A 21,661-nucleotide genomic window follows, 5' to 3' on the forward strand; every position below is an offset into this window, starting at 1 on the left:
GTAAATATGTTTAAAAATCTTACATCACAGATAATAACCGAGTTTGTTATCAGAAGCAATGGGGGTATCATTAGTTTTTTTACCAGTATATCAATGATCTCAAACTCGACTCCTGGAGGGCCAGCTCTGCACAGTTTCGCTCCAACCCAAATCAAACACAGATGATCCAACTAATCAAGGTGATTAGGACTACTATTGGCTATTAAGCAGGTGAGTTGAAGGTGGTTGAAGCTAAACTATGAAGAGCTGTAGCCCTCCTGGAACTGAGTTTCAGACTATTGCTGTATACGTTTTTTGACTCTCGAAGTGCAGGAGCCACTGGTTGATAATAAATAAATAAATAAATAAATAAATAAATAGATAAATAAATAAATACTTTGGTTCTTAATAAAAAAAATCCTAATTCACATGAGGCCTCTAAGTGTGCAAAAAAAAAAAAATTGCATACTACCTTTAATTGCAGTTAAATTATACAACTGCTCAATGAATTACACTTAGTTTTCATATTTTTATTTATTTTATGCCAAATTCTACAGATTTTCTGAAATGTCTCAGTATGTTTTCTGTTTGGTGAGTCAATCATGTCATTGTTAACATAATTTCTTGCATTTTTATTATTACTTACAATGTCACACAGCCTCTGGTTAAAGGTATAAACCAAGCAAACTGGGATTGATTGCTTCATATCATTCAAACGGCTCTTTCTGTCTAAGTGGGCGTTCTTGACTAAAATAAACTATCGACCCGACCTTTAGCAGTCTAGTCAAAGGTCTGGCTATATGCGAGACAACCATATATACCTTATAACACTCACATAAACAATAACATCGTTTAAATAAGTGTTTGCAAAATGATTGGCCAAATCACAAGCCTTTTAAATCCCAATGAGCCCTTCTTAAGTGTTTTTGTAATATTAGTTTTCATTATGTTTGTGAAAACCAAACCCACACACAGGCTGAAAGCATTTTAGGAATCCATTGCATCAGTGTCTTGCATCACACAAAAGATTAAAACAGATAAACATTACATGATCTATGAAAAAAAAATAATAATCTCTATGTGCGCCAGTTTAGCTTACTTCATATGCGTAAATACTTTCTGGTTTAAGCCTGACAATTTGCATTATGTATCAATGTGAGAGATGTCTTATACGACGTTTTAATGTCATGTTTAAATGAGGATGGCAACAGGGCTCGTGAATGACTTTGTAAATCAATTACCTTGTCCCCATTTCTATATTGGCTCAGGTAAGCTGCGGCACGCAGAGTGAGACCACTATAAACTAAAGGTGAAATCGGCGCGTTCTCGAACAGTGTGAGGGGCGCGAAAGCAAGCATATACTGCCTCTGTGCGTCTTGCGCTCTCTCTGCTCCACGAACACCGCTCGCTCGCGCACGCGGCACCAGAGAGCGCGAGACCTGGCAGCGGAGAGACCTCGGGGAGGGAGAAAAGGAGTGTGCTAGTGTATGGAGAGAGCGAGAGAGAGAGAGAGAGAGAGAGAGAGATTGGGAAAAGACTACACCACCTCTATCCATCAGCTGAGCATCCTGCGGGAAGTCACTTCGAGCGCGCGAGCGGTCGGTGCGGCATTTCACTCCGTCCGAGCAAAATGGATCATTAAACAGCGCAGGATGTGACTGAGGGACACATAAGCAACTAAACTCTTATTTTTTGCGCCTCCGGTCACCCTGGTTATACCACAAATATTGTATTCTTTCACGTGGGTTCTTGTTTGCCTTTCTTCATTAATGTGCGGATTTTTCGGCGAACACTTTCGAAGTGATGTCAGGAGGAAATGTGACAAATATAGCCGAATGAATGAAAAGTTAAAAGATTTTTCATGGGTAAGTAACAAAGAACACAACTGCTGAAACGAGTTTGCTGGATTTTATCTGAATGCGAATTTACCATTTTTGCAATAATAATGATTGATCGTGACTTGTTTATATTTTGCGATATGTCTTCATGCGCATCTGTGAATAAATGTGGTTAACACTTAAATACTTGGTTGTAGAAAAGAAAGAACTACAACATTGGCCGTGTGTAGTGACCAATGTTTTGTAGCGTTTTATAGCTTTGCATAAAAGCTCAACAGGTTCGCATCTGTTTCAAACTGCAGTTGCTCAAGGGCTCTTGTGTCGCGAGCACAATCGTGCCCTTTGGAGTCTCTTACTTGAACTAGGAAATCAGTTTTTTTTTTCTATCTCTCTGTTTTAAGAAAGGCATGATGTATGCTGTTTATGTTGAATGCTACACGTAAAACCAACTTAACAGTTTTGTGTTTTTTTTAACTATGCTGTTGATGCTTAGCATTTGTTTAAAACAGTACAGCTGTGCCAGAATACAGTACAATAGTGTTGGAATATACATGAATGCATAGTATGGACTGTAATTAATCTATAAGATATGGACAACGGTTTTGTTAATTTGCTTTTGCTTGTGTTTTTTTCCTTTCTTTTCCATTGCATCTGTACCCCCTACCTCTCTTTGTCTTTCATTTTTCATACTTCTTTCTACTGTACACTACGTGATTGCTTCCCTTTTACCTCTGCCTCTCTATTCTGCTGGCATCCTGTTCGCTCTTGCCGTCTTTTCACTCCCATTTCACATCTGTCTCACTCGCTCCCACTGGAACTCTCTCCTCTTCCTGTCCTCCCACATTTGCCAACCTCTCACTCTTGTCTGTGTTCCCATTTCCCTGTCTCTCTCTATGTAGATGGGGTCTAATCTAATGTCAAGCTGGTTGTGAAGGTGTTTGATCTGGTCCCCTCGACCCCATCCGGAGTCCCCATGGCTGCAGGAGTAGCAGCCTGGCTCCCCTTCGCTCGGGCGGCGGCCATAGGATGGATGCCCGTGGCCAACCTGCCTATGCCTGTTGCACCATCCAATAAGAACAAGCGACAGGATGAGCTTATTATCCTCAACGTCAGCGGGCGACGCTTCCAGACATGGCGGAACACGCTGGACCGATACCCCGATACACTCCTGGGGAGCTCAGAGAAAGAGTTTTTTTTCAACGAGGAGACAAGGGAGTATTTCTTTGACAGAGATCCAGATGTGTTCAGAAGTATTCTTAACTTCTACCGCACAGGGAAGCTGCACTACCCACGTTACGAGTGCATCTCTGCCTACGATGAGGAGCTGGCGTTTTTTGGAATCATTCCTGAGATCATCAGCGACTGCTGTTATGAAGAGTACAAGGACCGCAAGAGGGAGAACACTGAGCGTCTAATGGATGACCTTGAGGACAACAAAGACAGCAAACTCCCTAACATGACTTTCCGTGAGACCATGTGGAGGGCCTTTGAGAACCCGCACACTAGCACCATGGCACTAGTTTTCTACTACGTAACCGGATTCTTCATCGCCCTGTCCGTCATCACCAACGTGGTTGAGACGGTTCCTTGTGGTTATATGCCAAATCAGAGGGACGTCCCTTGCGGGGAACGCTACACTGAGGCGTTTTTCTGCATGGACACAGCTTGTGTTATGATCTTTACAGTGGAGTATCTGATGCGACTGTTTGCGGCGCCCAGCCGGTACCGCTTCATGAGAAGCGTGATGAGCATTATCGATGTGGTTGCCATTTTACCATATTACATCGGGCTCGTCATGACCAACAATGAGGATGTGAGCGGAGCCTTTGTCACACTACGGGTGTTCCGCGTCTTCCGGATCTTTAAATTCTCCCGCCACTCCCAGGGTCTCCGAATCCTTGGCTACACACTGAAGAGCTGCGCCTCAGAGCTTGGCTTCCTCCTCTTCTCCCTCACCATGGCCATCATTATCTTTGCCACAGTCATGTTCTATGCTGAGAAAGGCTCATCGTCCAGCAAGTTCACCAGCATCCCGGCCTCCTTCTGGTACACCATTGTAACCATGACAACACTGGGGTGAGTCATTTTGTCTTGGAATGACTTTCTCTCTGTATATTTTTACACTTTTTAACCCTGGGCGGACATCAAGCCACACCCCTGATGCATTTCAGTGGTTATGTCATGAAGGGATAGTTCACCAAACACACTCAGAAATGATGTGGAAAATGTGTACCTTTAGGGATACTCTCAGAAAAAAAAAGGAGCAAAAGCTGTCACTGCAAGCGGGGAAGTACCTTTTCAAAACAAAAAACACTAATATGTACAAATTGGGTAAAAATATCTGAAATTTTAGGGGTTAATTTGCAAAGGTCAAAACATTTGTACCTTATTTTAAGCATTTTATAGGAGTTTGTTACAGGTGCAGCACATTTGCAAGAGACATCCTTCTACCTGATTAACCCCTAAAATCTTCATAGTAGTACCTTAAGAGTATACAGTATATAACTATTTTAAGCTACTAATATGTACCTTTTATTAGTACACCCTTAGAAATAAAGGTACAAGAGTTGTCACTGTGGTACCTTTTCAAAAGGTACACATTTGTACTTGCAGGGTGCATATTGGTACCTCAGAAGTATATATTAGTACTTACAAATTTTAAGAGGAACACGCTTGTACTTTTTAGGTACCAATATTTATCTTTGAGGTATTAATATGGACCTCTTAGGTACACATTTGTACAGTTTGAAAAGGTACCACCCCAGTGACAACTCGCGTACCTTTATTTCTAAAAGTGTAGATGATGGAAAATTTGACCTTGCAATGGTATTGTCCTAGTGACAAGCTTAAGTATTCCTAAAGATACAGCTTTTCTCTCAGTTAAAATAAAACAAGTCTGTCATGACTTACCCTAATGTTTCAAAAGTGTATGATTTTGTAGCATGAAAGGTTTTTTTGAAGAATGTTTTTATTCATACAATTAACTAGTATTGAGTGGATTTGAGCTCCACTGGCTTCAAATGAATAAAAAAGCTCTTTAGAATATCTCCTGCTGTGTTACCCAGAGGAAAGTTAAGGCCCCGTCCTATTTCTGCCCATTCTCATAACCATTTGTAGGTAGATATCTAGATTCTCTTTTGGTGAGATTAGTATGGGGTAAAGGGAAGTGCCAGATAGCCCTTCAAAGATTCTTGGACCTAATATTAAAGGAAAGTGAATGGTAAATTCCCTGGAAATGTAAGTACACTTCTCGTCACTCTGTGAGAAGGAAGAGGTGTTGGAGTAGATGAAGGAGTATAACCTAGAATTCAGATTGGGCCTTAGTCAAGCAGGTTTGGAACAAAATCTTTGGGTGAACTATCCCTGTAAGTAGGCCCACTCTTAAAAATAAAGGTATAAAGACTGTACCCTACACTTTTTGCACATTTATGCACACTTTAGGTAATAAAACATCCCTTTAAGGCATGGATCTCAAACTCAATTTCTTCAGCTCTGCACAGTTTTGCTCCAACCCTAATCAAATACAGCTGATCCAAATAATCAAGGTGTTCGAGTAGTCTTGAACACCTTGATTAGTTGAATCAGCGTGTTTGATTAGGGTTGGAGCAAAACTGTGCAGAGCTGCGGTCTCCAGGAATCCAGTTTGAGACGTATGCTTTAAGGTACCAGTATTAACCGATTATGTACAAATGTGTACTTTCTAAAGGTACAAAGACAAAAACAGTTTTTTTACCTTTATTTTTGAGTGTATGTACAAGATTTAAAAAACACAAGAGCAACAGAAAAGAACACAACTGGTTACAATATTGCTTTACACTCCATCTGTGAAAGAGAGGCTGTTTCCCTGCAGCTTGTGGATTTTCCTTCTTTTCTGAGTTAACTGCTATTAGCATCTAACCCTAATGACCATGGTTGCTGACTGCACTCATGCCTGCCCGAAGCAGCGGTAGGTTTGAATTTAACTTCCTGCCCCAGGCTAGATTTTATTCATCCCTATTATGCACCAATTAATATTTAAGCATGTGTGAAGCAAACAGAGGAACATCCTTCAGCATTTTCCCCTCCACATTAACAACAGGCAAGCAGCTGCAGAGCTGTAGAGCCCCATTTAATACAACCCGCCCCTCATAAATCACAGGCCGTTTATTTGTGTGTTCATGACGGATATGTGTGGACGTTTGACACGATTGGTTTTAAGAGCAAGGGTAGAATTAATTCAAGCAATTAGTTTGAGTGATTACATGGCGGATGACTTGAGTAATCGACTTTATACTATCAGCAGCTAGGGTATATAGCTGCCGTGTCACTGTGGCTTTGAAACTGGAGCTGTAGTCAAAACAGGCTTTGGCTTGCTGGTTAGACGGTTGATGATTGGCGGAAGCACCTGACCGTGAGCCCAATGACCCCAAAACATCAAGATCAAGGACTTAAGTCAGTATCTCATGAATGTTACATTGGCAAATGCGTTGGTCCTTGGAGAATGCAGTTGTGTCAGGGGTCAAATGTAGAATTACAGTTACACATGTCTTACGTATTCATGCTTTCATTTTTTTGTGTAAACTACAGTTTGTGAATGGCTAAACCTCTTAAAGATCCTTGTGAGCACCATGTTGAACTATAAACCCTAGGTATCATGCTTGTTGTGATAATCTGCTGGCTAGTTTTACATGGATTTCAAAGTAGCCCATATCTCATTACTCATTACTACATTCACCCCAGAGATCCAGTCTCCACCCGCATCTGAGACTTGACCTGAGATCGAGGGCGAGAGAGACTCTTCTCATCAATAAAACACAGCTTAGAAGTGTGTGTCACTGTGACTAATGTTCTCAGGTACATGTGCTGAACAATGTAAACCACTATGACATTTCCAACCTCGCTGACGTCATGTAGTCTCACTGTCTGTGCGTGGGGGTGCTTCCCATTCAGTTGGAACCAGGGTTCGCTTTCACGTCCCAGCAGTTTTTTACAGTTGATTGTACCAGGTTTGTATCACTTTGCAATACACCTGTTGATTCTGAGGCCTCCTATCTGTGCTCCTGACCAATGCAATGGTGTGCTTTACATGCCTGGTGCTTCTCTTATTCAATGATTCGTTCATGCTGAAGTGCGAGATACTGGGGTCTCCACCTCAATCTGTCAGAGTAAAACGCAGCACTGCAGTTCAGTTTTGGTGAGACTGAGACATTCTCTTTACATGTAACACACAGACCTGCTGCCTCATGAACACACGCCTGATACTCTGCATGTTAGCTAGGGGAACTACAGCAACAGTTCATCAAAAAAAATCATGCTATATTGTGTCTGAATGGTTAACTAGTCTTCTCAGTACTGTCGTCTGTCTGAAGTGTTTTCTTCCTTCCTGGGAATTGTTTACACCAGTAACATTTAATTTAGCTGCTCTACTGTTGAATTTCATGGCTCTGTGTTTTGTCTTGGCAAGACAGCACACTAAGAGCTGAAAATAAAGCAAAAGAAAGAGCAAAGAAATGTATTGCTTGGACAATGTGCTGTCTTAGTTTTAGAGAGTTTGAGTTTTTCGGGTAAAGTCAATTTTGTGGTACTTTAGTATGAGGAACGCATTTACTATTAACTACAAATTCTCCTAATAAACATCTTATTCACTAAATATTAATTGGAAGGTAGCTGTTGTAGCACTGTAAAATATTAATTAACAGCTGCATATATGTTGACATTTTAACTCCACAATTAATAGTCACTTTAATTTACTGTTTTTTTTTTTTTTGTTTTTGTTTTTTAAGTTTGGGGTTAGTAGGATTTTTAAATGTTTTAAATTAAGCTTATCCTGCTCACCAAGACTGCATTTATTTCAGCAAAAATACAGTACAAATTGTAAAATTGTAAATGTTATTGCGCTATAAAATAACTGTTCAAAAGTAGTTTATAATTTCATTTCATCATTTAATCCAGTGATTTTAATAACACATTTTCAGCTTGATTACTGCAGTCTCTTCAGAGCCACATAATCCTTTAGAAATCACTCTAATATTAATTGTTATTATTATTATTATTATTATTATTATTATTATTATTAAGGGTAATTTTTATAAAAGCAACAATGACTGGAGTAATAATTTATTTTGAAACTTTATACAATAAGAAAGCAGTTATTTAAAATCTTTATAAATATTTAACAATCTTTTTTTTTCTGTTGAACCCAAACGAATATATTTTAAAGATTGTTGGAAATATAAAACCATTGACATTCATAGTAGGAAAAACATACGAAGGAAGTCAATGGTTACATATGTTTTTCCTACAATGGATGTCAATGGTTACATGTTTACAAAAAAAAAAAAACTCATTTGGAACAAGTCAAGGGTTAGTGAATGATGTCAGAAATTTATGTCTAAACTATTAACTCAAGGAATGTAACATTTGGTTGTGCAGTATTAGGCATTAATAAGTGCTTTATAATTGTTGATAAATAGCCAAAATAAATGCTAATAAGCAACTAGCTCAAAGGGAGACAACAATGTCTTAATATTTTGTGTAAAAACCACCATTCTTCTAACTTCCCGTGAATGCACTAATATTAATATAATTTATTTTTATAAGACTTGTTTTTTATAAGCTAGTAATTGTTTATGTGTTCTTGCTGATTACTTTTGTCATCAATTAATAGTCATGTAAAGTTTATTTAAATGTTAAAAAGGGGAAACAAGCTGCACAACTGAATTAAAATTACAATAAAATATGTGCTGGCAAACGTCAATAAATAGATCTGACAACTACATCACAACTAGGCATGGGCCAGCATAAGTTTCTGATGGTATGATAACCTTGGGTAAAAACATCACGGTTTCACGGTATTGTGATTACCGCTCTAAAATATATTCTTTTTTAATTGTCTGGGTAAAAAACAAAAAGCTTTTTTCCACTTTGAACACAATATAATTCATGTTAAAGTGAACCTGAAGCTGCGATTTTTATTGTTTTCGTATAGTGACGCAGTTCCCCGAGAAACTGAATTTTAAAGGAGCAAACAGTGGGCAAGGCTTGTTTTTTCTACTGAAAGCTGAATGGATGTAATGTAGGCATTTCATTCAAAAAAATCAGGAAAGGGGTTTTAGAAAAGTCATTACAACCTAACAGACTCCTCCTGCTCACCATTTCTGTTTGTTGTCAGAACTGACAGTCGGAGCAGCGTTAGCCACGCCCATTACCTAAAAATCATGTAATCTGATAAATTAACTGAAAACAAAGTGCATTTTTAGAGTTCAATTAAAGATTAGAAGGGCAAACATTTTTTTTTTTAAATGACATGCACCACAAAACTAACAAAATCATATGGCTAGTTTTGATTTCTTGGGGACTTTCAAGGAAGCATTTAAATATTTTGAAATGGTAAACATGTCAGTCTGAATAATTCAAATGATTTGTTGACTTCTGCTGTTTTCATTAGTTTATAAAACACAGATTTCTTTACAATCTTAAATTGCATCTTTGCATATCTTTTCTGCTGCAGATACTGTTGTTCAAAAAAAAAAAAAAAAAAAAACTCTTCACTTTTCCAAATCGCAGTATATCTTGAAAACAGTTATAGCCCCATGCCTATTGTCGACTACCATTAGCTGCAGTGGTATACTCTATTAAGTTCTATGTAGTATGAATGTAATAGAAACGTACTACATTTGTCATGTTGCCATTATCACATGACCTACCAGTGTCATTTGTGACTCCTCGCTGACATTCATAAATCATCTCCAGTGGCCTCGTGGGATACTTAAGTGTCCATCATATGCACACTTCAGCGTTTTGCTGGAAGCAGTACTTACTATCGTTATGTAATTCCAAATGCAGCATTATTAGACTGTTGGGTTAGAAAAAAAAAAGTACTGGCAGAGTTATTTATAACCATTATCAATAGAAAATATATGCAAACTTGAAATAATTAATACGGTAGAGATAATATTACAATAATGAGACAACTAGAGTTCCAGTGCTACAAAATAGAGAAAACCCATTTAAACAGATAACAAGAAGCATTTGATATGTATTTGAAATCAATGTCAATCCTCATTCACTCTCCACCTAGAGTAATCTCATTGGTATCTAGGAGAAAGAAAAAAAAACAACAACTGAGATATTATAAATGCTATCTCTTGTGAATTTCCTTTCCTATTGGATTAACCTTTGGCATGTCAGTGAATGAGACCCAATGATTGCAAACTGCTGCGTGTTGCGTGTTCTGCAGCGAAACGTCCGATTTTGTGTTGCATAAAATGTCCGAACACTGATTCAGTTGCATCATGGTCCATTTGTTAATCTGGCCTGGAACACAGTCCTGGAACAACCATGCCAGATCCAGACAGGGTTTTATCTTCATTTTAATGCCATCAGGAGAGAGAGGGAGAGATTTTGACCATATGAGGGCAGAGTCTGTTTTCAAATTACTTTGAGCCTTTACACTTGTGCTTCTGCTGTAAAAACAGAAGGATTGGGGATTTACTAAGGGAAACGGCCGGAGAATGGATGTTTGCTTGTTGATTTATTTATTTATTTGCGGTAATAAGATGGTGTTGACCTTTAGGTGGAGTAGCATATTCTAAATGACCTTTACGGAGAAACACAAATCTCAAGTGCGCTTTACAGTATAGTGGCTTAGAGACACCTGAAATATCATTTTCATTCTCTCTCTCTCTATAATTCTGTATATTGGCGCCTTATTAGCCTTGAGCCCTCCAGTAGTAGTTTTACAGTTTAAGATATGCTCCCAATGTTACGGACCTATGCATTTTGAGCGCTAATGTTGCCGTGAAGAAAATCACCCTGCTAATGAGGGTTTTCAGTCGTTACCACAAGCATTAATTACCATGACACTCAAAATTCACGCCCTCGTTTCAAAGCGCCGAATAGATCCAGACTTGCCATTCGGCCCCAATACATGGCAGACGCTCTCTCTCTCTTTCTTCCTCTCTCGCTTCAACACTGCTTTGTTGGTTGGTGAACATGCGCCGTCGATACTGATCAGAAGCATTGATTAAAGGGAACAAAGCATGAGGCAGAAGAGGATAAGGGACAGAAAGAGGAATAAGGGTTGAATCCATTAGTGAGGTTGAATGATGATAATCACCCACAGCTGCGGGGTGTCAAACCAAAGCGTTTCGGATCGGTAAGGCAACATATGACTTTTGTGTGTGCATTGGGGGGTCACTGGGTTCAAAATAGCTGTTTCTCTCATGACGTTTGCTGTCAGGGCTTGTGTAGGAGCAGCACAGTGCAAAAATCAGTAAAAATCGACTTCCCGTTGCTCTGAGGAGACTTTTGTATTTGCTGCTGCATTTGATCTGCTGGGCGCTACATGGAGATGTGAAACTATTAACGGCACGCATTGAAGTAGATATCAAACGTGGAGTGTGTGTTTAAATGGAAATAAAGAAGAATTTTGGACTTCTGACAGGTCAAGATCCTAATCATAATTACTAATAATCACGACTGACGTATATATATATATATATATGATTGAGTTACCTTAACTTTTTGGGCTTTACGGTGTAGATATACCCAGTACTGGCCTATATACCGCCCAATATAATTATTATTAATATAAAATTATTAATCCAAATAAATAACAGGAATCAGTCCTACATGTAACTGGAAAACATTGTAAGGAAAGACACAACTGGTGTGATATGCAAAGATCATTTAAGAAATATTTTGCACGAATATTAATGACAATTCTATAGAATACAAAAAAAATCCATATTTTATAGAATTATCTGTTGTCCCGACTCATGGCCGAGAAAGTCTTACCTCCCTGACTGATTATGCCTCCTTTCTGCTTCATAGCCATGCTTAGTCAAAATAATCATCATTAGTCAGTCATCATCATATAAAACTTAGTTTTGTCGACTTGTAAAATTCGCTGCGTGCTGACGCCTCTGCATAAATGTTACAGTAGTTTCTCTTGTTTCACAGCACACAGCAAGTGTATTTTATCACGATGTCAGTAAATAACTGTGATTTACACCAGAAGCAGAGCAACGTGTGAGGTGCGCAGGAATGGTTTTCTGCGTGCATGCGTCAGATTGATATCACCAGCATTGTCACGGTTGCACATAGAGAGTAACAAGCTTGCGCATGCGAAAGACGCTACATGTGAATGGCCCCTATTGTCTTTATTCTGGGATTAACACTCAAAATCAATATACTTGCATAAAGTAAATGGCATCTCAAAACTTTTAATGGGGCTCGTTTTTTTCTCCCCGTCAACATCTCCCCGTGCCACCCCCAGCATGATTGTCCATGCCTACATCTGCCACTGATCAATATATATATATATATATATATATATATATATATATATATATATATATATATATATATATATATATATATATATATATAGGGGCATCATTTATTCACATCACCAGAAGCACATGTGCTATGATGAGTGAAAAGCTTAGGCGCAGGCTTCAGACAGTGCATAATACAATGACAAACAATTGAGGCAATCTACAGGATACACATAGACACAATACAGTGCAAAATACGACATATTAAGACAATACACATTTAAATATACATTACATTATATATATATATATATATATATATATATATATATATATATATATATATATATATATGCAGTGCTGTGTAGTATTTGATTGCATGTAGATTGGATTACATAATCAGATTACAAAAAGTTAAAGTTAAGTATAATTATAATTATAATTACTGTATAATACAAGATGTAAAATATAAACAAATTCACCCACTTGTTTACATTGTAACATTGATTTAAGCTCACTTTTCAACCCAATGGTTAAGTTTGTGTATATTTGACTCAAACCCAGTATTTCTGAAGTTTGAAATGCTTACAATCTGAATACTAATATCTTTTTATGGATTACATGGTTGTATATTGTTCAAACAATGACTGCATATTATTTAAATTGCAAAATTTTCCATATTTTTTATTTTAAGTTTTTCTTTCTTTTAAAAAATTGTACCGTTTATTTACAACATTGAATGACCTTGTACATTTCATGATGCTTTTGACGTTAGGGGCAAAAGCATCTTTCAATTAGGTATTTTTAATGTAATATGTTATGTAATACAGGGATTTTGATTTTCTTTTTTATTTTTTGGTAGTAAACAACATTTGAATTAACATAATTTCTTAGAGTCACCTTCAGATCTAAAGCGAAGTTTACAAAAGAATGGCATTAAATGTTATGTAAGTAGCCAAGAAGTAATCAGAATACATGACCAAAATGAGTAATCAAATAGGGTACCTAGCAATTATTTCTTAATCACAATATTCATTAACCCCTATTCATACTCACTTACTTACTACCCAACGAAAATCAATACTTCATGTTCATCATCAATCAACACTACATACTTTGTGTACACTAACTGACAAAAAGTTTTGTCGTCAATCCCAGTTGTAAGAGCAACAAAGAATAATTTGACCTCTAGTTGATCATTTGGAAAAAGTGTCAGAAGGTAGATTTTTATGATAAATCATCTGTTGAACTGCATCCCAATAATCACAAATACTGCAGACGACCTACTGGAACCCACATGAACCCAAGATTCTCACAGAAATCAGTCAAGTTTGGTGAAGGAAAAATCATGATGTAACGCCATCCAGTATGAGGACGTGCAAGAGATCTGCAGAGTGGATGGCAACATCAACAGCCTGAGGTATCAAGACATTTGTCCTGCTATTGCATTACAAACTACAGGAGAGAGCAAATTCTTCAGCAGGATTGCGCTCCTCCTCATAATTCAGCCTCCACATCAAAGCTCCTAAAGCAAAGAAGGTCAAGGTGCTCCTGGATTGGCCACCCCAGTAACCAGACATGAACATTATTGATCATGTTTGGGGTAAGATGAAATAGGAGGCATTGAAGATGAATCCAAAGAATCTTGATGAACTCTGGGAGTCCTGCAAGAACACTTTCTTTGCCATTCTAGATGACTTTATTGAGAAGTTATTTGAGTCATTGCAGAGATGTATGGATGCAGTCGTCCAAGCTCATGGGAGTCACAATATTAATTATTTTTCCACTGCACCATGACTTTATATTCTATACTGTACAGTATTATCTTAAGTGACAAGACTTGTGTCTAAGCAAAGTCAGACCTTACTGTCCTAATAATTAAAAATCAAGGCATGATCATATTTTATTTAGGTAAAATAAGCATCATCTAGAAGCCTATGCCTTTCATAATAGCCCCTTTTGATACCAAATGATCTACAAGAAGTCAAGTTATTATTTGTTGTTGCTAAAACCTGACTAAACTTTTCCAGGTAGTGTACACATTTTCAACAGTGTTTTCATTTGTTACATTTCCAACATGAATCAAACATTCAGAATTGTGTAGACCTTGTAAAGTATAAGCCTCAGAGCTCCAGTGCTTATGCATTATAACTGCATGGTAGTAAAAAATAAATAAATAGAAATAATTAGAAATAAAATCAAAATCACTCAATCTGTTTCCAGAAAGCATTCTACATAAACAAAAAATCTATATTGATTTGAGCACACAATGACAGAATTTACAACTTTTTGGAAAAACTAATCCTTTAAAGCAAATATGAAAAAAGTATCAAATCCAAACATTTTCACTTTCTCACTCACTTCATCTATCATTCTTGCTCTTTCTTCCCTATCCACAGTAAACTTTTACCATTCAGCTGTCTAGATATTACAGTACATTTACATCCCCATATCCACCTCTAAAAAAATGTAAATAGCAGCCTCTCTTTATCCTTAAAGTTTCGGTGTGAAGCATTTCATCATACTGTATGGCACAGAGAGAATTTATGAAATTCAAATGAGAGAGAGAGAAAAAGAGGCATTCATTTGTTTGTTTGGGATATTTCCTTCTCTTTATTCAAAGAGCACTGTGTTCGGGGAGGTTTAGAGTTTCTATGATGGTCAAATTGCTGCTTTTTCATCCCATCAGCCCTCCATAAACACGCACTCCCACCATTAGCCATCAGATCTGATGACATATAATGGGAGCATCAATGAAGGAAGGTATTGTTATACCCTGCGTCCAGTAAAAAGAACATTAAATCCATTACCCGTGCAGTTAATTCAACAAGCTTTTAACCCGATGCTGATCTGGTGGTCCCCAGTCAGAGATGTCTGGATTGCGGAGAGGGTTTTATACTGATTCGCCGTGCCTTTGTTTGTGTTTGTCTGCTGGTTTAAACCTGTCTCCAGAAGCTATGAAGAAAGATTACAGGTGTTAGGTCAAGCTCTCAGCTTTAATGAAAGGTCATGGGAGGAAAGTGACAGTCGGAAGAACAGCTGACCTTTGAAACCTCGGAAAATACCACTCCAAAAACTGAGCATGCCGTCCAATCTGATGATCTACTGTGTGTACGCTGTGCTGTAAACTGTATGCAGAGTCAGCGCTGTAAAGAGTTGTTCATCTCACCCAAAAATAAATATATAATTCTGATATGATTTATTCACGCACATCATTCAAGTCCTGTAATTGGTTTTCCCCATTTGTTTATGCCTGAGCACCTACTAAAGTTCATAACTTTGTCTTGCCACCTACATAAATATGAATAAATATGAATTATATAAAGAGGAAAATAATAACTCAGAAACAGTGAGAAATTATGCATCTTACATCATAAAGTTGCATTGTTTCTAAATATTTTTTCTTTTGGAAGAAGTCTTATTTGTTTATTTCGGCTAGAATAAAAGCTGTTTAATTTTATTTTAAACCATTTAAGGTCAAAATTATTAGTCCCTTTGAGCAATTTTTTTCGATAGTTTACAGAACAAACCATACAATAACTGGCCTAATTACCCTAACCTGCCTTGTTAATCTAATTAACCTAGTTAAGCCTTTAAATGTCTTTAAATATGAAAAATATCTACTAAAATATTATTTACTGTCATCATGGCAAAGATAAAATAAATCTGTAATTAGAAATGAGTTATTAAAACTATTATGTTTAGAAATTTATTGAAAAAAAATCTCTCTGTTAAACAGAAAATGGAGGGGAAAAATAAAAGGGGGGCTAATAATTCTGACTTCAACTGTGTGTGTGTGTGTGTGTGTGTGTGTATATATATATATTTATATAGACACGCAGGCCACTTTATTAGGGACACCAGATACTGTAATTCCTGACAGATTTTGGTCCATATTGACATGATCAATATGGTAGCCCATCCGCATCCTTTCTCGGCCGCCTCCGCCTCTGCTGTAGCCCATCCGCCTCAAGGTTATACATGTTGTGTGTTTAGATATGCTCTTCTGCATACCTCGGTTGTAACAAGTTATTATTTGAGTTACTGTTGCCTTTCTATCAGCTGGAACTAGTCTGGCCATTCTCCTCTGACCTCTGGCATCAGCAAGGTATTTGCACTCACAGAACTGCCGCTTACAGGATTTTTTTTTTTTTCGGACGATTGTCTGTAAAGCCTAGAGATGGTTGTGAGTGAAAATCCCAGTAGATCAGCAGTTTCTGAAATACTCAGACCAGCCCATCTGGCACCAACAACCATGCCATGGTTAAAGTCACTTAAAATCACCTTTCTCCACCATTCTGATGCTCGGTTTGAACTGCAGCAGATGTCTACATGCTGATCCTGGCCATGTCTACATGCCTAAATGCATTGAATTGCTGCCATGTGATTGGCTGATTAGAAATTTGCGATAACAAGTTGGACAGGTGTACCTAATAAAGTGGCCAGTGTGTGTGTGTGTGTGTGTGTGTGTGTGTTTGTGCACATAAATAGATACTAAATATTTAAAGAGGAAAAAAGGTCTGAATTAGAAATTAAGAGACTAAATTAACTTAACCCGAGCTCCTACTAATATTAAGAACTTTTTTCTGTAATTTTAAAATATTTCAAGAGTAAAAAATTATATAAATTAGAAACCAAGATTTAAAAAGTAACAGATAAAGACGCATCATACATGAAACTGTCTTTACTGTCAATGAAGTCACATAGCTGCTTGCTGATAAAGTGGTGTGAATGTCGTGACAGTGTGATAAAGGTTTTCAAGTCCCTTTTTGCAAGGGACAATTTTATGATAACCTTGACCTGTACTATACGCCGCTTTTATTATCTCTCTTCCATTTTTGGCTTCTATCAGGTAAAAAGGCTCTTTTTTCATGAGCAGCAGTAGTGACGGAGTAGTGAAGTTAAGCTTAGGGAGTTGCTCAGAGGAAGATACCTACTAGGTTACAATTCATTTTCAATCCTCTTAAAAAGTGTCCTTAATAAAAAAATGCACCAAATATTGTGCATGCAATTTGCAAATTAAAGCAGCATTTTTAAAATATTATTTATTATTTTTTTGTGTGCAGATTATCAGTTTATAAAAACTTACTTGCTCATTACCTTAAAACACTATTACTGAAGTGCAGGATTCATAAACGTGTACATTTTTCAGCATACTGCATGGTTGGCTTAGATCAGGGGTGCTTGACCCTGGAGATCTTCCATCCTGCAGATTTTAGTGGCAACCCATAGCCTGTAATTATCAAGTGCTGTTTAGGTCCTAATTAACGGTTTAATGTGTGTTTGATTAGGGTTAGAGCTGAACTCTGTAGAACGTTAGATCTCCTGGAGCGGGGTTGAGCAACCCTGGCTTTGATTGTAGTATTAGTTAGGTTTACTGATGGTGCATTATTTTTAAACATCATAAAACATTAACCATTTCATGCCATTCATCAGTCATTTGATTTCAGAAATGACATTATACATACATGAACTACCATAATAAATAATTGCCATAAAGTTTTTTTTTTTCTTCACTTTTAATTAAATTACCACAAAAGTAAGGGAAAAGAGCACACATGTATTTATGGATTATCTTACATAACTACGGAGAACAGAACATTTAGAAAATTGGATTAACCCAGGCTAAAAATGATGAACTGGAAAAAGGTTATTAGACTTTATCTCAGAATTCTGACTTTGTAACTCCCAACTGCAACTTTTTCTCAGAATTGTAAGTTTATATCTCTCTGCGAGTTTCTATCTTGCAATTCTGAGAAAAAAAAGGCAGAATATTTAGATAAAGTCGCAATAAACCTTTTTTTTTATTTGCATAAATGGGCTTTTCAATTAAAAATTGTGCTGACATTTAGAAATAAAACTAACAATTTTTTATTAGAATTATAAAAAGTTAAAGTATTTTGTAAAATTGAAAATAAAAAAAAATTATAAAAATGTGTTTTCATTGATGATGATTAAAAACTTAAAAGATTATTTCTAAAGGATCATGTGACACAGAAGGATGGAGAAATGTCTGCTGGAAATCCAGCTTTGAGTGACAAAAATAAATCACATTCTACAATATATTCTCATACACTGTAAAAACTGCCGGGCTTAGTTCCACACAATCGATTTATGTTGGGACAACATAAAGGAATTAAGTTAACTTAATAGTTTATTAATTTAAGTGGATTGAACATAAAACTAATTAAGCTAATTAAGTCCCCCCAAAAAAGTTTCAAGTTCAACTCATTTTAAATAAGTAGTTTTGAACAAACAGCAAACATAAATTTTTAAGTGTAGCAAATATCTATCTTACTATCCAATAGTATTACGACTATAACAGTAATCTATATTTTTATAATAGTACCGTTTTTATTGCATTTCTTCAGTTTGATCAGAAGAGACTTTAGCACGTACTATCCAAACTTTGACTGGCGTTTATGAAATGTTTTGAAAAAAATAAATAGGCCAGTACGCTGAAAAAATTATTCTAAGACGATTCCTTTGATTTAATAATTTTTTTAAGCTAAGTGTTTGTAAACAATTTATTTGGGTTAAATTAAAACAAACAAATTAAGTTCAGCATTATTAAATTTATTTTGTTTGTTTAAATTCAATCCATATACACAATTGAGATTGAATAATTGATAAAAAAAAACACAATTACTTCATGTTGTTCCAACACAAATCGATTAAATTAACTTGATCGTTTTTACAAATTTAGGTGGATTAAACATAAAACAATTAAGTTGTCCAAAAAAACTCTGTAAGGATCGTGTTGTTTTATATAACTCATTACAACTCATTTTAAATAACTAGTTTGAACAAGCAGCAAAAGTTATTTTTTGAGTGTACATTGTTTGCAATGGTTTTGCAGAAAAAATATTTTCAGTGTAGATATTAGGCCAAAATAGGACAGTAGATATTAGTGGATATTAGAAGTGTCTCGTTGTTTTAAATAAACCTAAAATACATGTATATAACATCACTGTTTTCACAAAAAAACAGTAAATCAGTGGCCAACATGCATTAAAAAAAAAAACCTTTTAGCTGAAAATTTATTTGGCGGCACAGTGGCAACCAGCAAGAAGGTTATTGGTTCGAGCATCGGCTGGGTAAGCTGACATTTCTGTGTGGAGTTTGCATGTTCTCCTTGTGTTTGGGTGGGTTTTGGAAGGGCATTCGCTGTGTAAAACATATGCTGGATAAGTTGGCAGTTCCTTCCACTGTGGTGACCCCTGATAAATAAAGGGACTAAGCCGACAGAAATTAATGAAGAAGGATTTGTTTAAATGTGAAAATTCAACAATATAAAAGTGAAAGGAGAAAAAAATGGTTTCCGGGTGCTGTCTTTCAGTCTATTGAGTAAAATACATGAGAAAGACATAAGAGTTTGGTCGGGATGCATTATTTGGCCTGGTATCTAAGCAGCGCCTCCTGTTGTGCCGACCCTGATTGTATGCTGTATATAGAAGTGCTTCTGACAGGTGTACAAATTACCATCCCTCTTCTCAGCATGGAGAATGATCATTGTTTCCTGCTGAAATTCCCATAAGCTGATGTATCGAGCCTCTTGGAAATCCTATATGAGAGTATTCATTAACCCATAATGTTTGTATGGAGAGTATCTGTGTGTTCATTGTCATAAAAAGCTCATTAAAACTGAACAGAGAATGAATGAATGATGATGATGATGATGGCTCTTTTTTTTCATCGAGCTGCTGTGTGCAAATGACCGTGCTGAAGTTACACAGCTGTGTGATCAGTTAAAATGTACAAATGGCAGTATCGCCCCTGAGAGTGTTTCTGTGCTGTAAACGTGTGATTTTGCCGTTCAGCTGTGTCGAGCTGAAGGTTTCAGAAGGTGATTTGTCACTCAAACACACTGAGTAGTTAAGAGCAGATTCTGACAGATTAGTTTCATGACATGGAAAGACAGAATAATGAATACATTTCAAGACTTCATTCATTTCTCTTTTACTGGTTACAGGTTCGGTTTCTTATTCTACGCAAGTAAAATTAAAACTGAATGAAAGTATGCACATACAGTAGTATCTTTAAAGAAGAATTGAAATACATGTGCATATCACTGTTTTAACCATAACATCTTAATATCCATGTGCTTTTTTCTATGGTTCCATTGAAAGACAGCTATTTAATGTTCAGACTTTACTTTATAAATTAATTTAGGGGTCATTAGATCCCATAAAAAACATACAGTGCTTCCTTGGGTGGGCCACCAAGGTATATTAACAGCAGGCAAAGTATAGTTAGTGACACTTTGTTTTTTTGTTTGTTTTTTTACTATTATTGTCATACTTTTATACTTTTTTTCATATCCTCCCAGTATAAACAAACATTTATGAGTGATTAAGTAGTGAAAAATTCTTCTCCCTTTACCCGATTCATACTGCTTATTCTTTGTGCGCAAGAACACTCCCACAGACAGTCTCATGTGCTCTGCAGACTCACAGAGATGCACCTTTTTTTGATCGTGAGTTCTAAATGTACTAATATGTCCGGGAATTGGTTGCTTTACTTTTCTGAGCTGTTGTTAATTTTATGCGCACAGCCGTGAGAGCAAGAGAAACATTAAATAATTTAATCTTTAATCTAATCGAAAAAATTTTATTAAATGTTCGGAGAGGACAAAATTATGTCTAAAACGGCTGCAGAATATTTGTACACTATTAGAAATGGGTAATCAATTAATTTGTCTTCTTTAAATAATCTACACATTTTATTCTTGTCATAATTAGAGATATTGCCTGTTTTTATTTATCTTTTCATGTAATTTATTTCTCATTTGTTGTATATTTTATTAATTTAATGATGTCAATATATTTTATACATCTAAAATGCTTTGGCAATACTGAACAATTTGTCATGCCAATAAAGCAACCTAAACTTGAATGAGAGATAGAGAGAAAGGAGATTTGACCTGTCAGTGGGTGCACATGGCTCCTTAATAGCATAAAAGAGAAATTGTGGATTTTTTTGTTTGTTTTTTTGTTTTAGATTTTTTTTTTTACTTTAACCCATTGAAGAGAAAAAATTTAAAACAGATAATAATAAAAATAGTGTTGAAAACCAAATCATGTTTTGTTTGTCGCATATAGTTAACTATTTATGTGCACTGACATAATGCTATTATAAATATCACTTATTATCTTTAGTATACAATCAACCAATCAAATCAATGACACTGTTATTGTTATTATTATTATTATTATTATTATTATTACATTAAATAATTTGACCATTATTAACTTTTCTGGACAAAAGTGCAACAATGTTGGGTTTGCAAAGTGAGAATAGTTTAAAAAAATACATTATTTTAATTTATTATTATTTTTTAATTATTTATTTATTTAATCTCATTTAATTAGTTATAATTTTTTTCTGAATTTTCAAGAGACACCCTAGTATTTTCATTAAGCGATTTCTTTTTCCTAGTATGTAAAGAAAATAAATAAATAAATAAATGTGTAACACTGTTTGTAAAGAAAGAATAATTATAGCTGAACAAAATCCTTCATTTATTTATTTTATTTTATTTATATATTTTTTTTATTTATTATTATTATTATTACATAAAATTTG

At 36.0% G+C, this 21,661-nt stretch overlaps 1 protein-coding gene across 3 annotated transcripts in view; it reads left to right on the forward strand.

The window, feature by feature from the left end:
* The first annotated feature begins 1,536 nt into the window (after positions 1 to 1,536).
* kcnd3 (potassium voltage-gated channel, Shal-related subfamily, member 3) overlaps positions 1,537 to 21,661 on the forward strand; it is a 170,737-nt gene continuing 150,612 nt past the window's right edge. For 2 of the 3 annotated variants that reach the window (XM_005167002.6, XM_005167003.6), the window contains exons 1-2: positions 1,537 to 1,844; positions 2,717 to 3,893. In XM_005167002.6, coding sequence (XP_005167059.1) covers positions 2,791 to 3,893 — 1,103 coding nt within the window. In that variant the 5' untranslated portion in view covers positions 1,537 to 1,844; positions 2,717 to 2,790. 3 annotated transcript variants of the gene reach the window in all.

Source organism: Danio rerio, chromosome 8, assembly GCF_049306965.1.
Source record: "Danio rerio strain Tuebingen ecotype United States chromosome 8, GRCz12tu, whole genome shotgun sequence".
Taxonomy (NCBI): Eukaryota; Metazoa; Chordata; class Actinopteri; order Cypriniformes; family Danionidae; genus Danio; species Danio rerio.